This window comes from Chiloscyllium plagiosum, chromosome 20 (genome assembly GCF_004010195.1).
Source record: "Chiloscyllium plagiosum isolate BGI_BamShark_2017 chromosome 20, ASM401019v2, whole genome shotgun sequence".
NCBI classification, from domain to species: Eukaryota; Metazoa; Chordata; class Chondrichthyes; order Orectolobiformes; family Hemiscylliidae; genus Chiloscyllium; species Chiloscyllium plagiosum.
In genome coordinates, this window is record NC_057729.1 from 43,547,959 (window position 1) to 43,564,346 (window position 16,388).

At 41.5% G+C, this 16,388-nt stretch overlaps 1 protein-coding gene across 1 annotated transcript in view; it reads left to right on the forward strand.

The window, feature by feature from the left end:
- Positions 1 to 16,388, forward strand: part of lama5 (laminin, alpha 5) — a 300,746-nt gene that overhangs the window by 164,927 nt on the left and 119,431 nt on the right. The window contains exons 14-24 of the mRNA XM_043710073.1: positions 847 to 981; positions 2,227 to 2,361; positions 3,483 to 3,620; positions 5,782 to 5,828; positions 7,176 to 7,275; positions 7,450 to 7,502; positions 8,240 to 8,345; positions 10,429 to 10,528; positions 12,204 to 12,360; positions 13,336 to 13,551; positions 13,752 to 13,881. Of these exons, the coding sequence (XP_043566008.1) occupies positions 847 to 981; positions 2,227 to 2,361; positions 3,483 to 3,620; positions 5,782 to 5,828; positions 7,176 to 7,275; positions 7,450 to 7,502; positions 8,240 to 8,345; positions 10,429 to 10,528; positions 12,204 to 12,360; positions 13,336 to 13,551; positions 13,752 to 13,881 (1,317 nt within the window). The remainder of the gene's footprint in view (positions 1 to 846; positions 982 to 2,226; positions 2,362 to 3,482; positions 3,621 to 5,781; positions 5,829 to 7,175; positions 7,276 to 7,449; positions 7,503 to 8,239; positions 8,346 to 10,428; positions 10,529 to 12,203; positions 12,361 to 13,335; positions 13,552 to 13,751; positions 13,882 to 16,388) is intronic.

Below are 16,388 nucleotides of genomic sequence, written 5' to 3' on the forward strand. Positions count from 1 at the left end.
CTAAGGATGAACAATCAGTCCTCAGCAAAGGCCTTACCTTCATTCCCCCTCCGTCCATGCATCAATGAACTTTATATATTTATCCTATCCATACTCCTCATGATTTTGTAAACCTCTATAAGGTTACCCCTCAGCCTCCGATGCTCCAGGGAAAACAGCCCCAGCCTATTCAACCTCTCCCTATAGCTCAAACTCTCCAACCCTGGCAGCATCCTTGTAAATCTTTTCTGAACCCTTTCAAGTTTCACAACATCTTTCTGATATTTTGTATAATTTTGGCCCTCCCACACCAGAGGTTGGCCAAAATTATTACGGTTGCTCAATTCATCGTTGACTTTAAATGCAGTAGGCCTATTTTATTCTCTTCAATGATATTGAGAGTTCAAACAAATGATTGGGAAACTGTCAGATGCTTGACACTTTGTTCCATTTCTTCCTTTCTTCTCTGTAACTGCAGTATTTTTGAATTCCACTTTTTGGCTGTTGTGTTTGCTTACATAACAACAATTATGGCATTTCAAAGTAATGCATTGTGTGTGAAGCACTTTCAGGCTCTCTTGTGACATGTAGCAGTAAACTGATATATAAATACAACTGCTTTCTTTTGAAGTCTGTTTTCTTACCTTATTAACGGGTACTTACTTAGAAAGCTCACTTACATCAGCTTGGTTTTAAGTTACCTCTGAAGAAGGTTTTTGAGTTTCAATCTGACTGCTGAGAAATATGAACTTTAGTCCCTCCCAGATTACTGATGCTAGCGAGCAAATGAGGAAAGTAGACAGAGCTCCCAAGAGGGCAATTCAAACTGTGACTTTATGCCATTTTCTTCCCTTTGTTTCTCTGCAGTGTGTAGCTGCAGCGTTGCTGGCAGCTTGCCTGAGGTTTGCGATCACTCTGGTCGTTGCCTGTGCAAGCCCGAATTCGATGGAGCTCGCTGCGACCAATGTGCTACTGGATTTCATTCCTACCCTCGCTGCCAAGGTTAGGATCTTTCATGCAAGGGATCCAGGCTAAATACGACATTGACCAAAAACACCAATCCCTGATATTCATAGGGGAGGGAGTTGGGGGGGTGGGCTTGTAACAGGTTGGACATCCAGAGACAAGGGGAGTGTGAAAGTGCTCCTGAATGTAATGGTGGGATATCTTTACAACAGTAACCCTCTTGTTTCTCTGACAAGGGCGGTTCACCAGCTGTCTGGTGGGAAGGTCAGTATTCCAAGTACATGTCTGGGAGCAGGAAAGGGAGAGTAGGGATAGAATCATGGCTGGACCTGGATGATGGAGCTTGAGGTCAATGCAGGGAGCAGTGGATGACAGTAGCAGGAGGGATCATGGGATGGAGGCCAGTCACAGCCGGTGAACATAGGGTGGAGAGCTAAAGGGAGAAGCACTCCGTCTCCTCTTGGCCCACGAGTATTGATGGAAATCGCACTGTCTTGCTGGATCAGGCATTTCTCCCCTCCCTTTAGATATTACTTTGGGCACAGCCTCATTCACAACTCGGCCTTTAACTCGGTACCCCCAACTCCCAGACTCATCCCTTCTCCAATCTTCCAACTCCTCAACCTGACGAAAGCATAACACCCCAACAGTCTGACTCCTTGCTGAGTCGCTGTCCTCACTCTTTGGCCTGACCAGACTCCTAGCCGATTGACCCATTCTGATTTCCCTCTCCAGACTTGAGCTAACTAACTCCTCTGACGTGCTGACCACTTCTGACACATCCCAACCATTGCCACCCCGTCTCACTCACCCGTGCTTGCTCCCTAACAAGCCACCACCTCGACCACCACCCTGTATACATGCCCCCTTACATTCCCCCACCCCACCCCCAAAGCCTGGCACCTGACTAGCTTCCATGGAACGCCCTTCCCCAGTCAGATCATCCACATTCATTAACACATCGAAATGCTGTGTAAATGTTGCACAGCCGTTCAGGGTGTCAGTGAATCAATCTACCAGAAAGCAACAAGTAGTGCTGTCAAAAGGTCTTTCCCCTGAATAATGTAGTGCTATGCAGAAGCCAATTTATCCAAGGTCAACATTTCTGAGGAGTGTGGTCCCAGCCTGAACTGCAGGGCTCTATTGGGGCAGGGTATAAGTCGGAGCAGGAGCAGCGATCCAACAGGTTTTGCCATTCCTGGAAGATTCCTGCCCAAATTCCTTTTGACTATGTTGCTGCAGCTAGAGTGACTAAGTACTGACTTGTCATCTTTTCTCCAGTTTGTTCCTGTGATGTTCGTGGATCAGTGGACAATTTCTGTGGATCTACAGGCCAGTGCCAGTGTCATCCCAGCTATGCAGGCCCCACATGCAACCAGTGTGCGCCTGGTTTCTATGGATACCCCAGCTGTACATGTGAGGAACTTTGTTGTTAAATGTTGTTCAGTCCACACGACATGAACTAAACTTGTCAGTTTAAAGGCTAAACTTCCAAGACTCCATTCTAGATTGGAGTGAAGCATTCCATCGCATTTCTGATTTGTGCCTTACAGATGGTGAACTGGGTTTGAGAAGTCAGGAGGTGAATTGCCAGTTGCACATTCAGTTTCTGACCTGCTATTGTAAGCATGGTGTTTAGAATAGCTGGCCCAGTTACATTTATGCCCAATGGTCACCCACAGGGTATTGACACTGAGGGTTTCAGTGACGTCAATCCCATTGAACTTTGAGGGCATAGTTTGAACTCCCAGTTAGAAATATTAATACATTTTACACAGTTGTAAGGTCTGTAATGGAGGCAATGATCTTTCATTATTGCCTTGTTCACAGCATAATCTCTGATTCAAATAGTGTAATGTCTTTCAAATTATAAAACATTGTCAGTTTACAAGGAGTGTGGTAAATGAAAGGTGGGATAGTGGGAGAGGTGATGAATAAATCAAAGTTAAAGAGGCAGGTTGCAAGGAGATGAGAAAGAGCTAACAAAGCCTTAAGGTTTAGTATAAGAATACAATACTATCAGGCTTTGGCTGAAGGCTTCAATGATGGAGACCAATGTGAGCGATGAGGCAAACAGACCTATAGCACATCGTAGATCAGAATCGGATGAATGAGTGGTGCTTGCTGGGTGTAAAGTCACAAAATTGGCAAGGGGGAAGGTTCTCATGAGAAACATCTAAGAACATGTTCCCAGTTGGTAAAACAGCTCCAGTTAAGTTCTAACCAAGGTTAGATTGTTTAGTATTCCGAAACACCAGAAGTACAGTTATCCGTTCTCAAATAGATGCACTTTTTTCAAATCCTGTTTATATTTCAGTAATGTTGGCTGATTATTTGACGGTGGATATTTCACATGTGTTCCCTTTCTTGCTATGAAAGAATTTCTTCCGGATGTATTTGGTCACTGACTCTCCTGTAATACAGTCCATGTGTTGTGATACTAGAAGTTGTGTGTCCATATCATAATCTTCAACAAGACAATAGCACAATTGCATGAAGCAAATTCTTGGCAGTAACCAATTGTTTGTTTATTGCAGCCTGTCGGTGTACCTTGGAAGGCTCATATATTAACTCTTGTGACCAAGAAACAGGGAGGTGCAGCTGTCGCCCACTTGTGACGGGGCTGCATTGTGACACATGTGTCGAAGGAGCTTATGGGTTTCCTGATTGTCGAGGTAAGAGCTTTTGTTGCATTCTGCTGCACAGTCTGTTTCACAGTTACCTCACTGAAGTAGGAGAAAGTAAACTCACAATGAAGAAGGGGGCAGTGATGGAATGGAAGATAGGAGGAGGCATATGGAATGTGAGGTTCTGAGGGCTCGACATTCATCAAGACAGTTGTGATGATGTGTCTCTCACTCTTTTTCACTCCTTACCCACTCCCATCAAATATAAATGAGGTGGGTAAGTTTCTTTGGTGAAATTCCAGCTGCAGAAATAAAACCTGAGCTATTCCTGGTCTGTAGGTACAGCAGATGTATAGCTCATTTAAGATGCCAGGGAGCTTGATCTCCTATATACTGATTTCTAAAGCCATTTTGTCTCTGAACTCCCTGGTGTGGAAGTCGAATATGTTCTGTAATGGCTGACAGAACCCATTCACCAAATTACCATTCAGGAGGTGAAGACAAAATACATTTCATGGCTCTTGGATTTTGGGAACGTTTCAGTCCAGCAAGAAAGCTCCATCATTTTAAAAACCAAAAGAACTGCAGGTTCTCTAAATCAGAAACAAAAACAAAAATTGCTGGAAAACCTCAGCAGGTCTGGCAGCATCTGTGGAGTGAAATCAGAGTTAACATTTCAGGCTGAGTAACCCTCAGAATAAGGAAGACCCTTCCTCAAGAAGGGTTAACTGATTTCTCTCCACAGATGCTGCCAAACCTGCTGAGCTTTTCCAGCGATTTCTGTTTTAACTCCGTCACTTTGTTCATGGCAGTTCTTTGTCTTAAATCTTTATATCGTGCCCACTCAAGTTTTCCAAGTAAACATAAATAAAGGGAAAGCCATCGATGCAATTGTAGATGTTGTAGTAGACACTGAAGCAGTGCCTTTGTTCAGCGATGTGACACATGCCTATTGTGTCTGCCCAGTATACAAGCCACTGGTGGGTTGGGGGTCACACCATCAGATATTTGGGAGTTATCCTTTCTGGTTGAGTCGAAGCAGATTCCTGATGAAGAGCTTACGCTCAAAACATCAACACTCCTGCTCCTCAGATGCAGCCTGACCTGCAGTGCTTTTTCCAGCACCACACTTTTGACTCAACATGGAACAACACATTATACAAAGGAGTGATGAAGATGTTTATGAGGAAAATTAAAGTTTTACTTGAAAAATCTGAGAGGGCATAAAATTAAGATTTAAGCGAAAGAACTGACTTGGCTGACTAAATGATGGAGCTGGTCTTAATGTTCCCAAAACCCATGATACATGAAATAAATTTTGTCTTCACTTTCTGGGCGATAATTTGGTGAATTGATTCTGTTAGCTCTTACAGAACTCATTTGATTTCATGCCAAGGAGCCCAAAAGATGAAAACCTGAAGGGTTTGATAATAGGCAGGCAATCCACTCTGCTACAGATACTGAGGACCAGTGCCCACACCATTATGACGCTAAAGTGAAGAATGTTAGGCAGACTTACATATTGAGAAGAAACCACTTCCACGTTGGAATGTTTTGTGACTGCCTTCCTTTGTTCCAGTTGCAATAAATTCCATAAAGTTCTCACTTCGTGGCTCTCAAAACAATGAACGGCTCACCAAGTTTTAGAAACCTGGAATATTTCTGGCAGAGAGAGAAACTATTTGGCCAGTCATATTTCTACCAGCCACAAATAGTTATGAATGGAGATTGAAATGTTAACTTTATTGCTGTCTTCAAAGATGCTGCAAAGATTGCATGACCTTGCTCAGTAGCACAGTACATTACCATGTTTGAAGTCAGTATCCCACTGTATATATGAAGATTTTCTGCATTTACTATCAGGCAGAGGGTCTAAAAATTCTTCAGTTCCCCCCAATTATTTTTATTCTCTGCATTTCAGTTATTGTTGATGTAACTCTATATTCATAGCACCATCTGTTTTCCTTTGCAAAGTAATTATAATTTGTTATCATTGTTATAGTTTAAGTATGTACGATAGATCTAACTTTTATCATTGACATGTAATCAACTTAAAAAGGAAGCAAGGACCTTGTCTTTATAAAACACTTGGCACATCCACCATGTTCGGAGTCAATGTAGTGTAAACACTGTTATTAGGTGGACAAAAGTTGTTGGCAAATTAATCGATTTTTATGGCCTTATCCTTTGCTTTTTTATTCACACATAGTGGCTTCCTGTGACCCAGCTGGCTCCACATCTCTCTCCTCTGACACTGTAAGTAATATGCATTTGTTAAGTATTAAACATTTGAATTATTTTCTGTTTTGTGAACCGGGTCATGGTTCTCACAAATGTCTTGTTTGCATGCTTTTACAGCTCACATTTACTGAAACAAAACCGAATAAATTTCTTTCTCTGCATAATAAAATTGTAAATGTTTTCTTTCCAAATGTTTTACCTCTTTCATTACACAGGTTGGTGTGGGAGGGGAGAGAGAGAGTTGTGTGTACGTTAATTTGTTCTTAATTCCAGAAACCGCAAACCGGTAAAATGGTAAGATATGTGTGTGTTTGGTTGAGAGCTCAACCCCTTCGCAGCTAGTTTATTATTTGTCATGCAACATTATCTGCAATTTATATAATTTTGCTGGGTGCTCTGGCATCTGCCAAGGACACTATCATTAATTGGGATGAAGGCCAATGATAAAGAGACCTCACTGTCTGCTACTGCTGCATAGCCCATTTCCTCTAGGCTGTCTGGAAAGCTTAAATGTAAGCAAAAATATTTTCTGTATATAGATAGTGTAATTGCTCACATACAGATATCCTGAGCCAGCAACATGGGCCCAAAACTGTTTTTTATACACACCTCCAGGACACCAGATTCCCAAACATTGATATAGAAGAGTTCTAAGCTGATATTTCACGGTAATCATCATTTAACACTGTATACCAAATGGGATTTGGTGGTTCTTGAAATTTGTGCAGATGTGCCAGAGTTTAAGGGTTAAAATGGAACTGACTTCTGATGGCACATTACATAGATGCTTCCTCCCCAGTTTTGAAGAGACAGTCTGTCTCAGACATTATTAATTGAAACCTTCTACTTGCAAACCAAATCATGCAGAGCTGAAGCCTTTCAGTAATCTGTGGGAAATGTCCGATGATATTGTCATGCACTTCCTCCTGGGTTTTCCCTGGAAATCGCCGTGACATTCCCAAGGCAACTGTCTTTCGCAGTTGTTTTCATCTCCAAGAGAGTGTGAATGTCTCATGTCAAAGATGGACAAAAAAGTGTGACAATTATTTAGAACTCATTACCCACCAGAGCCAAAAACAACATTTAGTTGATGAGTTGTGTTCATAATCCACTTTGAACAAAGAAAACTGGTCCAGCAGTTATTGAAGCAATTGAAACAGTGGAAAATCAGAGATTTGGTGGCAATGCCACATTGGCCTTATGTGCCAGTTAATCCAATGAGGCAGGGAAAGTACAGTGAGTAGGGTAGGTACAGAAATGCTGCAAAGTTTGAAGAAAACTCATACTCAAACAAGAACTTTATTGATAGTTGGTGAATGTGGTTGATATGATCAGAGATATCTATGCATCTTGTCCAAACAGGAATCTTGTCAATGTCGGGCAAATGTTGAAGGTTCAGCGTGTGATAAGTGCAAGCCTCTTTATTGGAATCTTTCAATAGAAAACCCACGAGGATGTACCAGTAAGAAATTACTTCATATATCTTGCTTAATACAAGTGGACTCCTTTCCAATTACTTTTGTTGATTACTGCTCTAATTTACCTTCTCATGCACAGAGCCTGCAAGAATTAGATTCTTGCAGAATCGTACTGTTATCAGTTACTGACTGTCTTTTCTTTATATTTTATTTTTCAGGTTGTCAATGCCATATCGAAGGTACATTAAACGGTGTTGCGGAGTGCCTGCAGGTTAGTTAAATAAATTTGCAGTCCAACGACATTTCTTTGCAAAATCATGCCTTTACAACCTTCAGCACCACTTCTGCCAGGTGCTGGGAATTCCGTAGTGTCCTTATATGGATATACTGGTCTGAAATTCCAAGGAGCACTTCGGATAAGCCCCCTTAATCTGCACAGGGCAGTGAACATGGAAAGAAGGTTCACCTGAACGCCTTGACTATTACCAGATTTTCCTTTTGGGGCACATATAGGGTAAAATCCTAGTGCATCCATGTTTGTCTGTTTTCTGGTCTCCACAGCAGAAAATTACCAAATTTCAACAAACCACAAATTGGAGTTTTATGACTAGATTTAAAAGCATCAAGCAAAAGCTAAATAAAATTGTCGTATCCATCTTCAAATACATAGAGAAGCTGAAGAAATCCAGTCAAAGCCAATGAGACTGCAGAAGACAGCTGTATATCCAAAGGCATAACAGATAAACATTTCAACCTCCATCCTAAGACTCAGGCCTTCATAGATTCAGCATGATAAATTATCTTGTGTGAGAGTCTCACTGTTCACAAACATCTTGTACCTTCTTTCTGTTCCTTTCATAGTATGCACTTAGAAGAGAAATCTACTTCTGCATCATCTGCAGACTTGACATTAATATGTCGAAGTGTATTATGCATGATTATCAAAATCTAAGAGTTTTCTTTTATTTTAGGTAGTTTCTGTAATGCTGCTGCTTCTTTGCTTTCTAGAGTGATGGCCAATGTTTCTGTAAACCAAATGTCTGCACTCACCATTGCACAACTTGTAAAGCAGGATACTATAACCTCGACCACAGGAATTATTTTGGCTGTCAAGGTAAGTTACCTCCCCAGCTTGACAGCGTTACATTTATACAGCATTGAATGAGCAAGCCAGGGTCTGAGGTGCACAACCTTTTTATTTGGTTATGACAGTCCGGGGTCTCTTGCCTGTGGTTTCTGTTGACCTTCTGAAGCTCCAGTAATAAAACTCTAAATAAACTTTGGCAGCTGCAAGGACTGGTTTGTTTGGATTTCAAAGTGAGTTATTACCTGACGGATAAAAGGATTAAAAAAAAGAGAGCCTATGTTGATGGGAAAGACAGCACGGAGCAACTGACGGTGCTAAGCTGCTGGACTGTGAATCTTCAGTAAATTCAGTAGGATCGGCATCGTGGCCAAGTGGCATCTCCATCATTCAACTCCCCTGTTTTGAATTTAAGGAGTTCTTCCACATAGTGACTGGCCAAGCCATTCTGAATTCCCCCATGCTCTATATTTTGCCTTAATTCATTGAGAAACTGCATTTCCACCAGTGTCGAGCTACATCACATTATGAAGCCCGTTCACCACCTCTTGCTGGACAGGTTGGGCAGCTATGCACTTCAGTCAACTTGGTCCAAATCTGTGGGTGTGGGCTATATTAAACTTCCCTTTGGGAGAGATTTGCACCTAAAAATTTTGAAAGCGAAGGAGAAGTGTGAGAAGGAGCAACTTTAATGCCTGAAGTCCTGTGAACTCCCCGATGGGAATAACCAATCTTCTGCAACTGTTCTAAATAAAACAGTACTCACAAGGTCACCTTCACCAATTCCTGGCTTGCTTGTCACAAAGCAGCCAGAAACAGCCTGCTTCACTCCAGTGTTTTGAAAAAGGGGCATTTATTTTGGACACCCTTCAAAATGGGTGCCCATTCTGCTCTGGGCAAGGAAAGCAAATCAAGAAGGCCAGCTATTGGCTCTCCTGCATTATCAACATACTTGCAGATTCTTCTGCCTGTTGCAAGTCTGAGTACTGCATGATGTCTTGGGGAAAACCAGAGCAACAATGAGAGAGCAGTTCCCCAGGTTTTTCACACAGGTCTGAGGATTCACAATCATGTACTTGAATAGATCTTCAGCTGCTGTGGGTTTGAAATAGGAGGGTGAATTTTTGAGACATTTTAGAGTGGTAGAGTCATAGAGATGTACAGCACGGAAACAGACCCTTCGGTCCAACCTGTCCATGCCGACCAGATATCCCAATCCAATCGAGTCCCACCTGCCAGCACCCGGCCCATATTCCTCCAAACCCTTCCTATTCATATACCCATCCAAATGCCTTTCAAATGTTGCAATTTGTTCCAAATGCCTCCACCACTTCCTCTGGCAGCTCATTCCATACACGTACCACCCTCTATGTGAAAAAGTTGCCTCGTAGGTCTCTTTTGTATCTTTCCCCTCTCACCCGAAACCTATGCCCTCTACTTCTGGACTCCCCCATCCCAGGAAAAAGACTTTGTCTATTTACCCTATCCATGCCCCTCATAATTTTGAAAACCTCTATAAGGTCACCCCTCAGCCTCCGACGCTCCAGGGAAAACAGCCCCAGTCTATTCAGCCTCTCCCTGTAGCTCAAATCCTCCAACCCTGGCAACATCCTTGTAAATCTTTTCTGAACCCTTTCAAGTTTCACAACATCTTGTGTAACTCCTCAAATTTCATCTTAGTACATCACCCATTGTTTCCCTTCTTCATGCTGCGTCTCAGCTGCCATCATTCTTATATCAAACCTAGATCTTATCTAGTGGGAGGAAATGTCTTGAGTCTCCCATTGACAATTTGCTCTAGAGCCCCAATTTGTTGTGGCACATTTACTTATAACCCTCTGTGTTGTCAACTTTCAATCACCAAAATGTGATCTGTTCTGACTAAAGCAGCCTATGGCAGTCACATTCAGTGTTCTATAACTTGGATGAACCTGGGAAAGTAAGGGGCTAGGAGCTAAAACTCAGCCAAGTTCGTAGTAGGCACCATTACAATAGACAGACTCGCAATGTGGTTGTGATTGTCAGACACACTTCTCAACATGCATTCTGTTTTATTGAGTATCACTTTCAAGCTTCACAAACATAACCATCTTAATTGTTCTTTTGCCTGTAGGCTGCCAGTGTGATATAGGAGGCTCAGTGGGTAGTGCATGTGCTGACCGATCAGGAAGTTGTCAATGCAGACAGAATATCGAAGGACGTACATGCAACCAGTAAGAACCAGAACCATAGCTGTTATATTCCAATTGCTGTCTAGCCATCTCCTTTCAATGTTGAGTACAATTTAGGTTTTAGTGGTAAATTATTCGATGAATGTTTTAACTGGTGCTCATACCAGATACTGTGCATGCTGGTGTTACTTCTAATGATCGCTCAATCTGTAAGCCAGTTGTCTTCACATCTCATCATATGAATAATGCCACAAAGACCATTAACTACATCTCAACCTTGGTAACATACTGCTCTATTGCCACAATTTATTAATGAGGTATTTTCTTTTACTATTTGACTTTATGTTCACTCTCCTCTTTCACTGGAAGTGATGGCATTCTATTTTAGCCCAAATGATGCATTCATTCATGTTTTTAAGGCTATTCTGCAAATTACTATTAACAATCCAGATGGAATAAGTTGCTGTGCAGTATCCAATGCCTTGAACCCATTGGCATTGATCTGATCAGTCACACAGGAAAGGTTAAGATGAGGCCACAGGGAAAATTTGGAAGGCAAGAAATAGAACTATTTGCATTTGTATTGCACTTTTCATAATGACCAATCACATTCCATGCCTTAAAGCTAATCAAGTACTTTTTGAAATACAAACACTATTGTAGGAAATGCAGCAAACTCCCATAAACAGCAGTGTAGTTTTTGCCAGATGATCGTTTTTTTGAGATGTTGATTGATGGATTGATTATCCAGAATATAAGGATATCGCTCCTGTAAACCTTAACCTGAGAGAGCAGATGAAGCCTTGGTTTAAGATCTCATCTGAAAGCTGGCACCTATGACAGTGCAGGCCCCTCATGTTGCTGTACAAGAGACTCAGTACTTTTCACAGCCACCAATCCCCTTTGTGTTAAAAATATTGATTAACATCACCTATTAGCATTTATAAACTCAAGGAAATACAGCTCCAACACCCCTCACCTCTCAACCCCCCCCCCTCATAATTTAGCCCTTGTGTTCAAAAGCCTTTGTGGCCATCTTGTTCTGCAATGTGTTCTATTCTTCAATCATTGTCTCTTTTAAATAAAATTGTTCATTGGTCTGCCCCTTCAAATAGAATTTGGGAGCCCACCTTGATGTATTTATCTTCACATTTGATTTTTCTCTCCATTTGTTGGTTTTTCCAACATTTAAAAATTTATTTTTCCAATTTTACCCTTAAACTACAGGCTGATGCTCAAAGAAAAGTAGGCCTGAAAAAGAGAAAAGGTAGAAACAAATAGTTAGAGGTAAGAAAATCCCTTAACCTTGGGCAGCACGGTGGCTCAGTGGTTAGCACTGTTGCCTCAAAGCACCAAAGACCCAGGTTTGATTCTGCCCTCGGGTGACTGTGTGGAGTTTGCATATTCTCCATGTGTCCACATAGGTTTCCTCCCACAGTCCAAAGATATGCAGGTTGGTGGTTTGGCAATGCACATAGTGTCCAGGGATACGCAGGCTAGATGGATTAGCCATGGGAAGTGCAGGGTAACAGTGATAATATAGGGGGAGTGGGTATGGGTGGGATGCTGTTCAGATGGTTGGTGTGACTCAATGGGCTGAATGGCCTGCTTCCACGCTGTAGGGCTTCCATGATTCTAATTCCTCTGCAATCTAGATCTGAGCCAATGTCAGTAACAGGTTTTCAGTTCAGACTGTCTTGATGCATTCTGTTTTCAGAGCAAGGCCTGAACACTACTTTCCTGACCTGCATCATCTGGGATTTGAGATTGAGGATGGCACAACCCCTGATGGGAGAGCCGTTCGTTTTGGCTTTAATCCACTTGAGTTTGAAAACTTTAGCTGGAGGGGTTATGCGCAGATGTCTCCAATTCAGGTAAATGAGAAGAATTTAGATTTGATTGGGCAGTTAGTACTTTGATTAGGATGCTGCTGCTGTTTTTCACTAGCTACCATTTTCTAAGGTTCATCTCTCTCCTTTGTTCTCACTGAGAATCTTTGCCATTTCAAAAACAGCTCTGGAGTGGGTAAGACACTGTGCATGTTTTCATTCATGTCTTTTGAAACTCTCCACCACCCACTATAACAGAAATTTGACATTGAGAGATTTATGTTAAAACATTGGGGAGTGGTTGGAAAAATTACTATCCCATGAGTCAGTTTAAAGCCGATTTTGGAATCTCTGAATCACCCGGTAGGCTAAGGAATACTTGATGTTGATGCTGTATTGGAAGCTGGAAGGTCAATTTCACTACTCAGCATTGATAAGCACAAAAGAAAATGAAGAAACAACCTATCAAATGAAAGTCTTTAGAAAATACTTGGCACAAGTGAGAGACAAAATCATTTTGTGTTAATTCAGCCATTAGTTCTGACCTGCTCTTCAGATCTTGAGTCTCAAATCTCTGTGCTGCTGTAGTCATGTTGTAATCCTTTTCCCATTGTTCCTCCTATTTATGACGAGTGTTTGCCTTATAATAGATCCCTTTGTGTTTTTTATTGTATTCATGAAATATCACTTGAATGATAAAATATTTCAATTTAATATTAATATTATTCAAAATGAGATTTTTGAGGAAGAACATTTATGTTATAAGTGCTTTTAACATGTATCAAATGTGTTGATGTGAGCCATTTTCGTTTGTTATTTTCTGCTTAAGATGTACTAAATAAAACTGACCGAGTGGCTATTTCACAATGTGACGTTGATGCAGAGTTGGAATTTTTTTTTTTAACTTGTTTTATTAACAGCATGCTTTGTGTAGTTGGGCTGCTGGCTTGTAGAATTGTTGCTTTGCTGAGGTGGTGGAATTAAGTATCATGCTTCCCATCCACTTCTCTTCCCCACCAGCCTAAGGTAGTTGTGACTGTCAATGTGACTTCCCCTGACCTGTTTCGCATTGTCTTCCGCTATGTGAACCGCGGATCTACTGATGTGAAAGGAATGGTCATGGTCAGCGAAATAAGTCTTGAATGTGGGAACTGTAAGTGGCTTTTCGACCTATCTTTACATTATATACCTTTGCTTATGATTCACCCCTTTCTGCAAGTCTTACGATTAGCTCCAGTATACAGTTGGCATTGCTTGTAGGTGTGAATGAGGCTAACATGCTTTGCAGCTGGATTCCCCGCCCCCCCCCCCCACCCCCCCCCACCCCACCACCAAAGTAAAGGGAGATTTTGCATCTATTGTATCAAATCTCCTTTGCTAATTGTAGTCCTAGTCACACCTATGTGCCATTGTCAAATTCCTTTTCATTTTTACAGAATAGAGTCAAAATAACGATGCATATGATGGATTCGGAGCTTTATTTGTTTCGTTTCATCTTGAGGTATATTAATGCAGGATCTGCCACTGTGTTTGGCAAAGTTACAGCTTATCAGGGACAAAGACCAGGTAAGGTTGAAGCCCCATGTGTATGAGCCTCTACAAGGTGGTGGTTAAAGTGAGTGTAGTGCAGTGAAACCAATCCTGTTGCTCAAAGTAATCAGCAAGTAAAAGCTCAACTGCACTGAAAACTGTCACTGATTCATAAGGCAACACTGGACTCCTTGCAACACACACACATCTGTTGAAATCTCCTGCCCTCAAACACACCGAGACTGCTGCCAGATTCTCTTTACTTATCTCCCCCCCAGTTATAGACGTGGTACCAGACATTCCTTCTGCACTCTCCTTAAGGAGCTGACATTGGACCCTTCTTTTATTCTCCTACTTTTCCTCCACCTCCCACTCAGCTTGCAATTTGGAAAGTACAGACACTATTTCTGGACCAGTCCATCGTCTGATGACCAATTTACAAAAATGTAACATGAAAGCCAAATTCCCATTTGTGCAAGTTAACCACTGAATTTGTAGTGGGATTGGGAGGATGGTGCTGCAGAAGTACAAGCACTCGATTAACACAGCTTGCAATAATCTGTGTGTCACAATTGTGAGCATCTCATTTGCTGTTAATAAAAATCTGCACAGATTTGTACCACTGATGTTGTGTTATTACTGTAATGATAACAATTTAACATCAAATGCTAAAGCCCTTGGGTAGTAATTTGTGGCCATTAATGGATTAGCGTGGGTGAGAAACAATACAGCATGGCTTATTTTACTGAGTTCAAATTGTGCAAGAGACTTCCTAATGGGTACACAGATGTTGAATGACAGCTGCTGTTTCTTTTTCTGGTGTCTTTTAAGAGATTTAAATCTTAAAAACTGCGCTGTTAGCAAATGGAAGGATGTTGAGAAACTTGAAAGGGTTTAGAAAAGACTTCCAAGGATGTTGGAGGGTTTGAGCTATTGGGAGCGACTGAATAGGCTGGGGCTGATTTCCCTGGAGCGTCGGAGGCTGAAGGATGACCTCACAGAGGCTTATAAAATCATGAGGGGCATGGATAGGGTAAAAGAACGAGATCTTTTCTGTGGGTGGGTCCAGAACTAGAGGGTGTAGGTTAAGGTAAAAGGAGAAAGATTTAAAAATGAGCAAAGTGGCAACTTTTTCACTGAAGGTGGTGCGTGTATGGAATGAGCTGTCAGAGGAAGTGGTGGAGGCTGGTACAATTGCAACATTTAAAAGACACCTGGATCTTAACATGATGGGTTTAGAGGGAGATGGGCCAAATGCTGGCAAATGGGACTACGTTAATTTAGGATATCTGGTTGGCGTGGACGAGTTGGACCGAAGGGTCTGTTTCCATGCTGCATAACTCTGTGACTGCATAGTAGACAACAATTAGGAGCACCAACACTCTGATTTACATCTGTCAAGTCAGAGTAGCTGAGGGCATTATTCCTGTCAAATGAGTTAGCTCAATGTAGTTTTGGATTGGAGCCTGGTGCTGGATAGTTTATTTGTATTATCTTGAATTCTATTAACAACTACCGATTAAGGTAGATTATGGGAGAAATGCGGGGTTCAAATTGATTTGCACTTCCTTTCATAATAATAAACGAACACATAGAATGCCAGACTGTCTTGGCTCGTCTCCCATCCTTTACACCATGTAGTCTTTAATCTGCTGTCGGTGCCCCATCCTCCAGTAAATCCCCCTTACCCATCAGCCCTGTGCTCGCTAACTGTCAATCGCTCCCAATATCCCAAGTTTGAATGCTCATCCTCATGTTTTAAGTTTTTCATCAAATCTCTTTTCCCTTCTTCCTGATGTTTGCCCCGAAACTCTAGCTTTCTACTCTGGTTCCATTTGCTCAAACGTTTGGTCAACCCTCCTAATATCTCTTGTTTAACCTGTATTTTATTTTGTTACATGTCTGTGAAGTACCTTGAACCTATTTCTACATTAAGGTCTTTACGGCAATGTAAGTTATTACTGTCTGATGCCTAATAATAACATCCTTCGGAAGATGTCCTGATTTAACCATGAATATTTTAGTAAATAAAACCTTGGTCTAATATCCAATTCTATACACTAGGGTAAATACAAAATATTCAATCCTCAGGTGCAGTACAGAGAAAAGCTTTTAACATTGATCCAAGTGTTAAAAGACTCAGTTATCTTGAAAGGCTTGCAAAAACGTGGTTGAGAATTATATAAGCATTACAGATGAGGTAAATTCGGAACATTAAACTAAATTAAGACAGTAAAAAGGAAATGTAGCATTGATATCCGGAAGAGCTATTCACGGGAAGAATGAGCAACAGATGTAGAGGACTCTCAAGTAGTGTAATGAGGGCGATAATCTGGGATGCTTGTAGATGGATGTGGTGCGATGGCCCAAATGGCTTCCCTTTTCTGTAGTTGTATAATGTAGGAACTAAAACAAATAGCTGACTGTGTTGCAACACAATGCATAACACCAGCTGAAAGTTCACAGGAGTTTCCAACAACTATCTGTGACATCCTTGCTAAATTCAGCAGCTGTACAATTCAACTGTCAAAAAAGCTCCCATG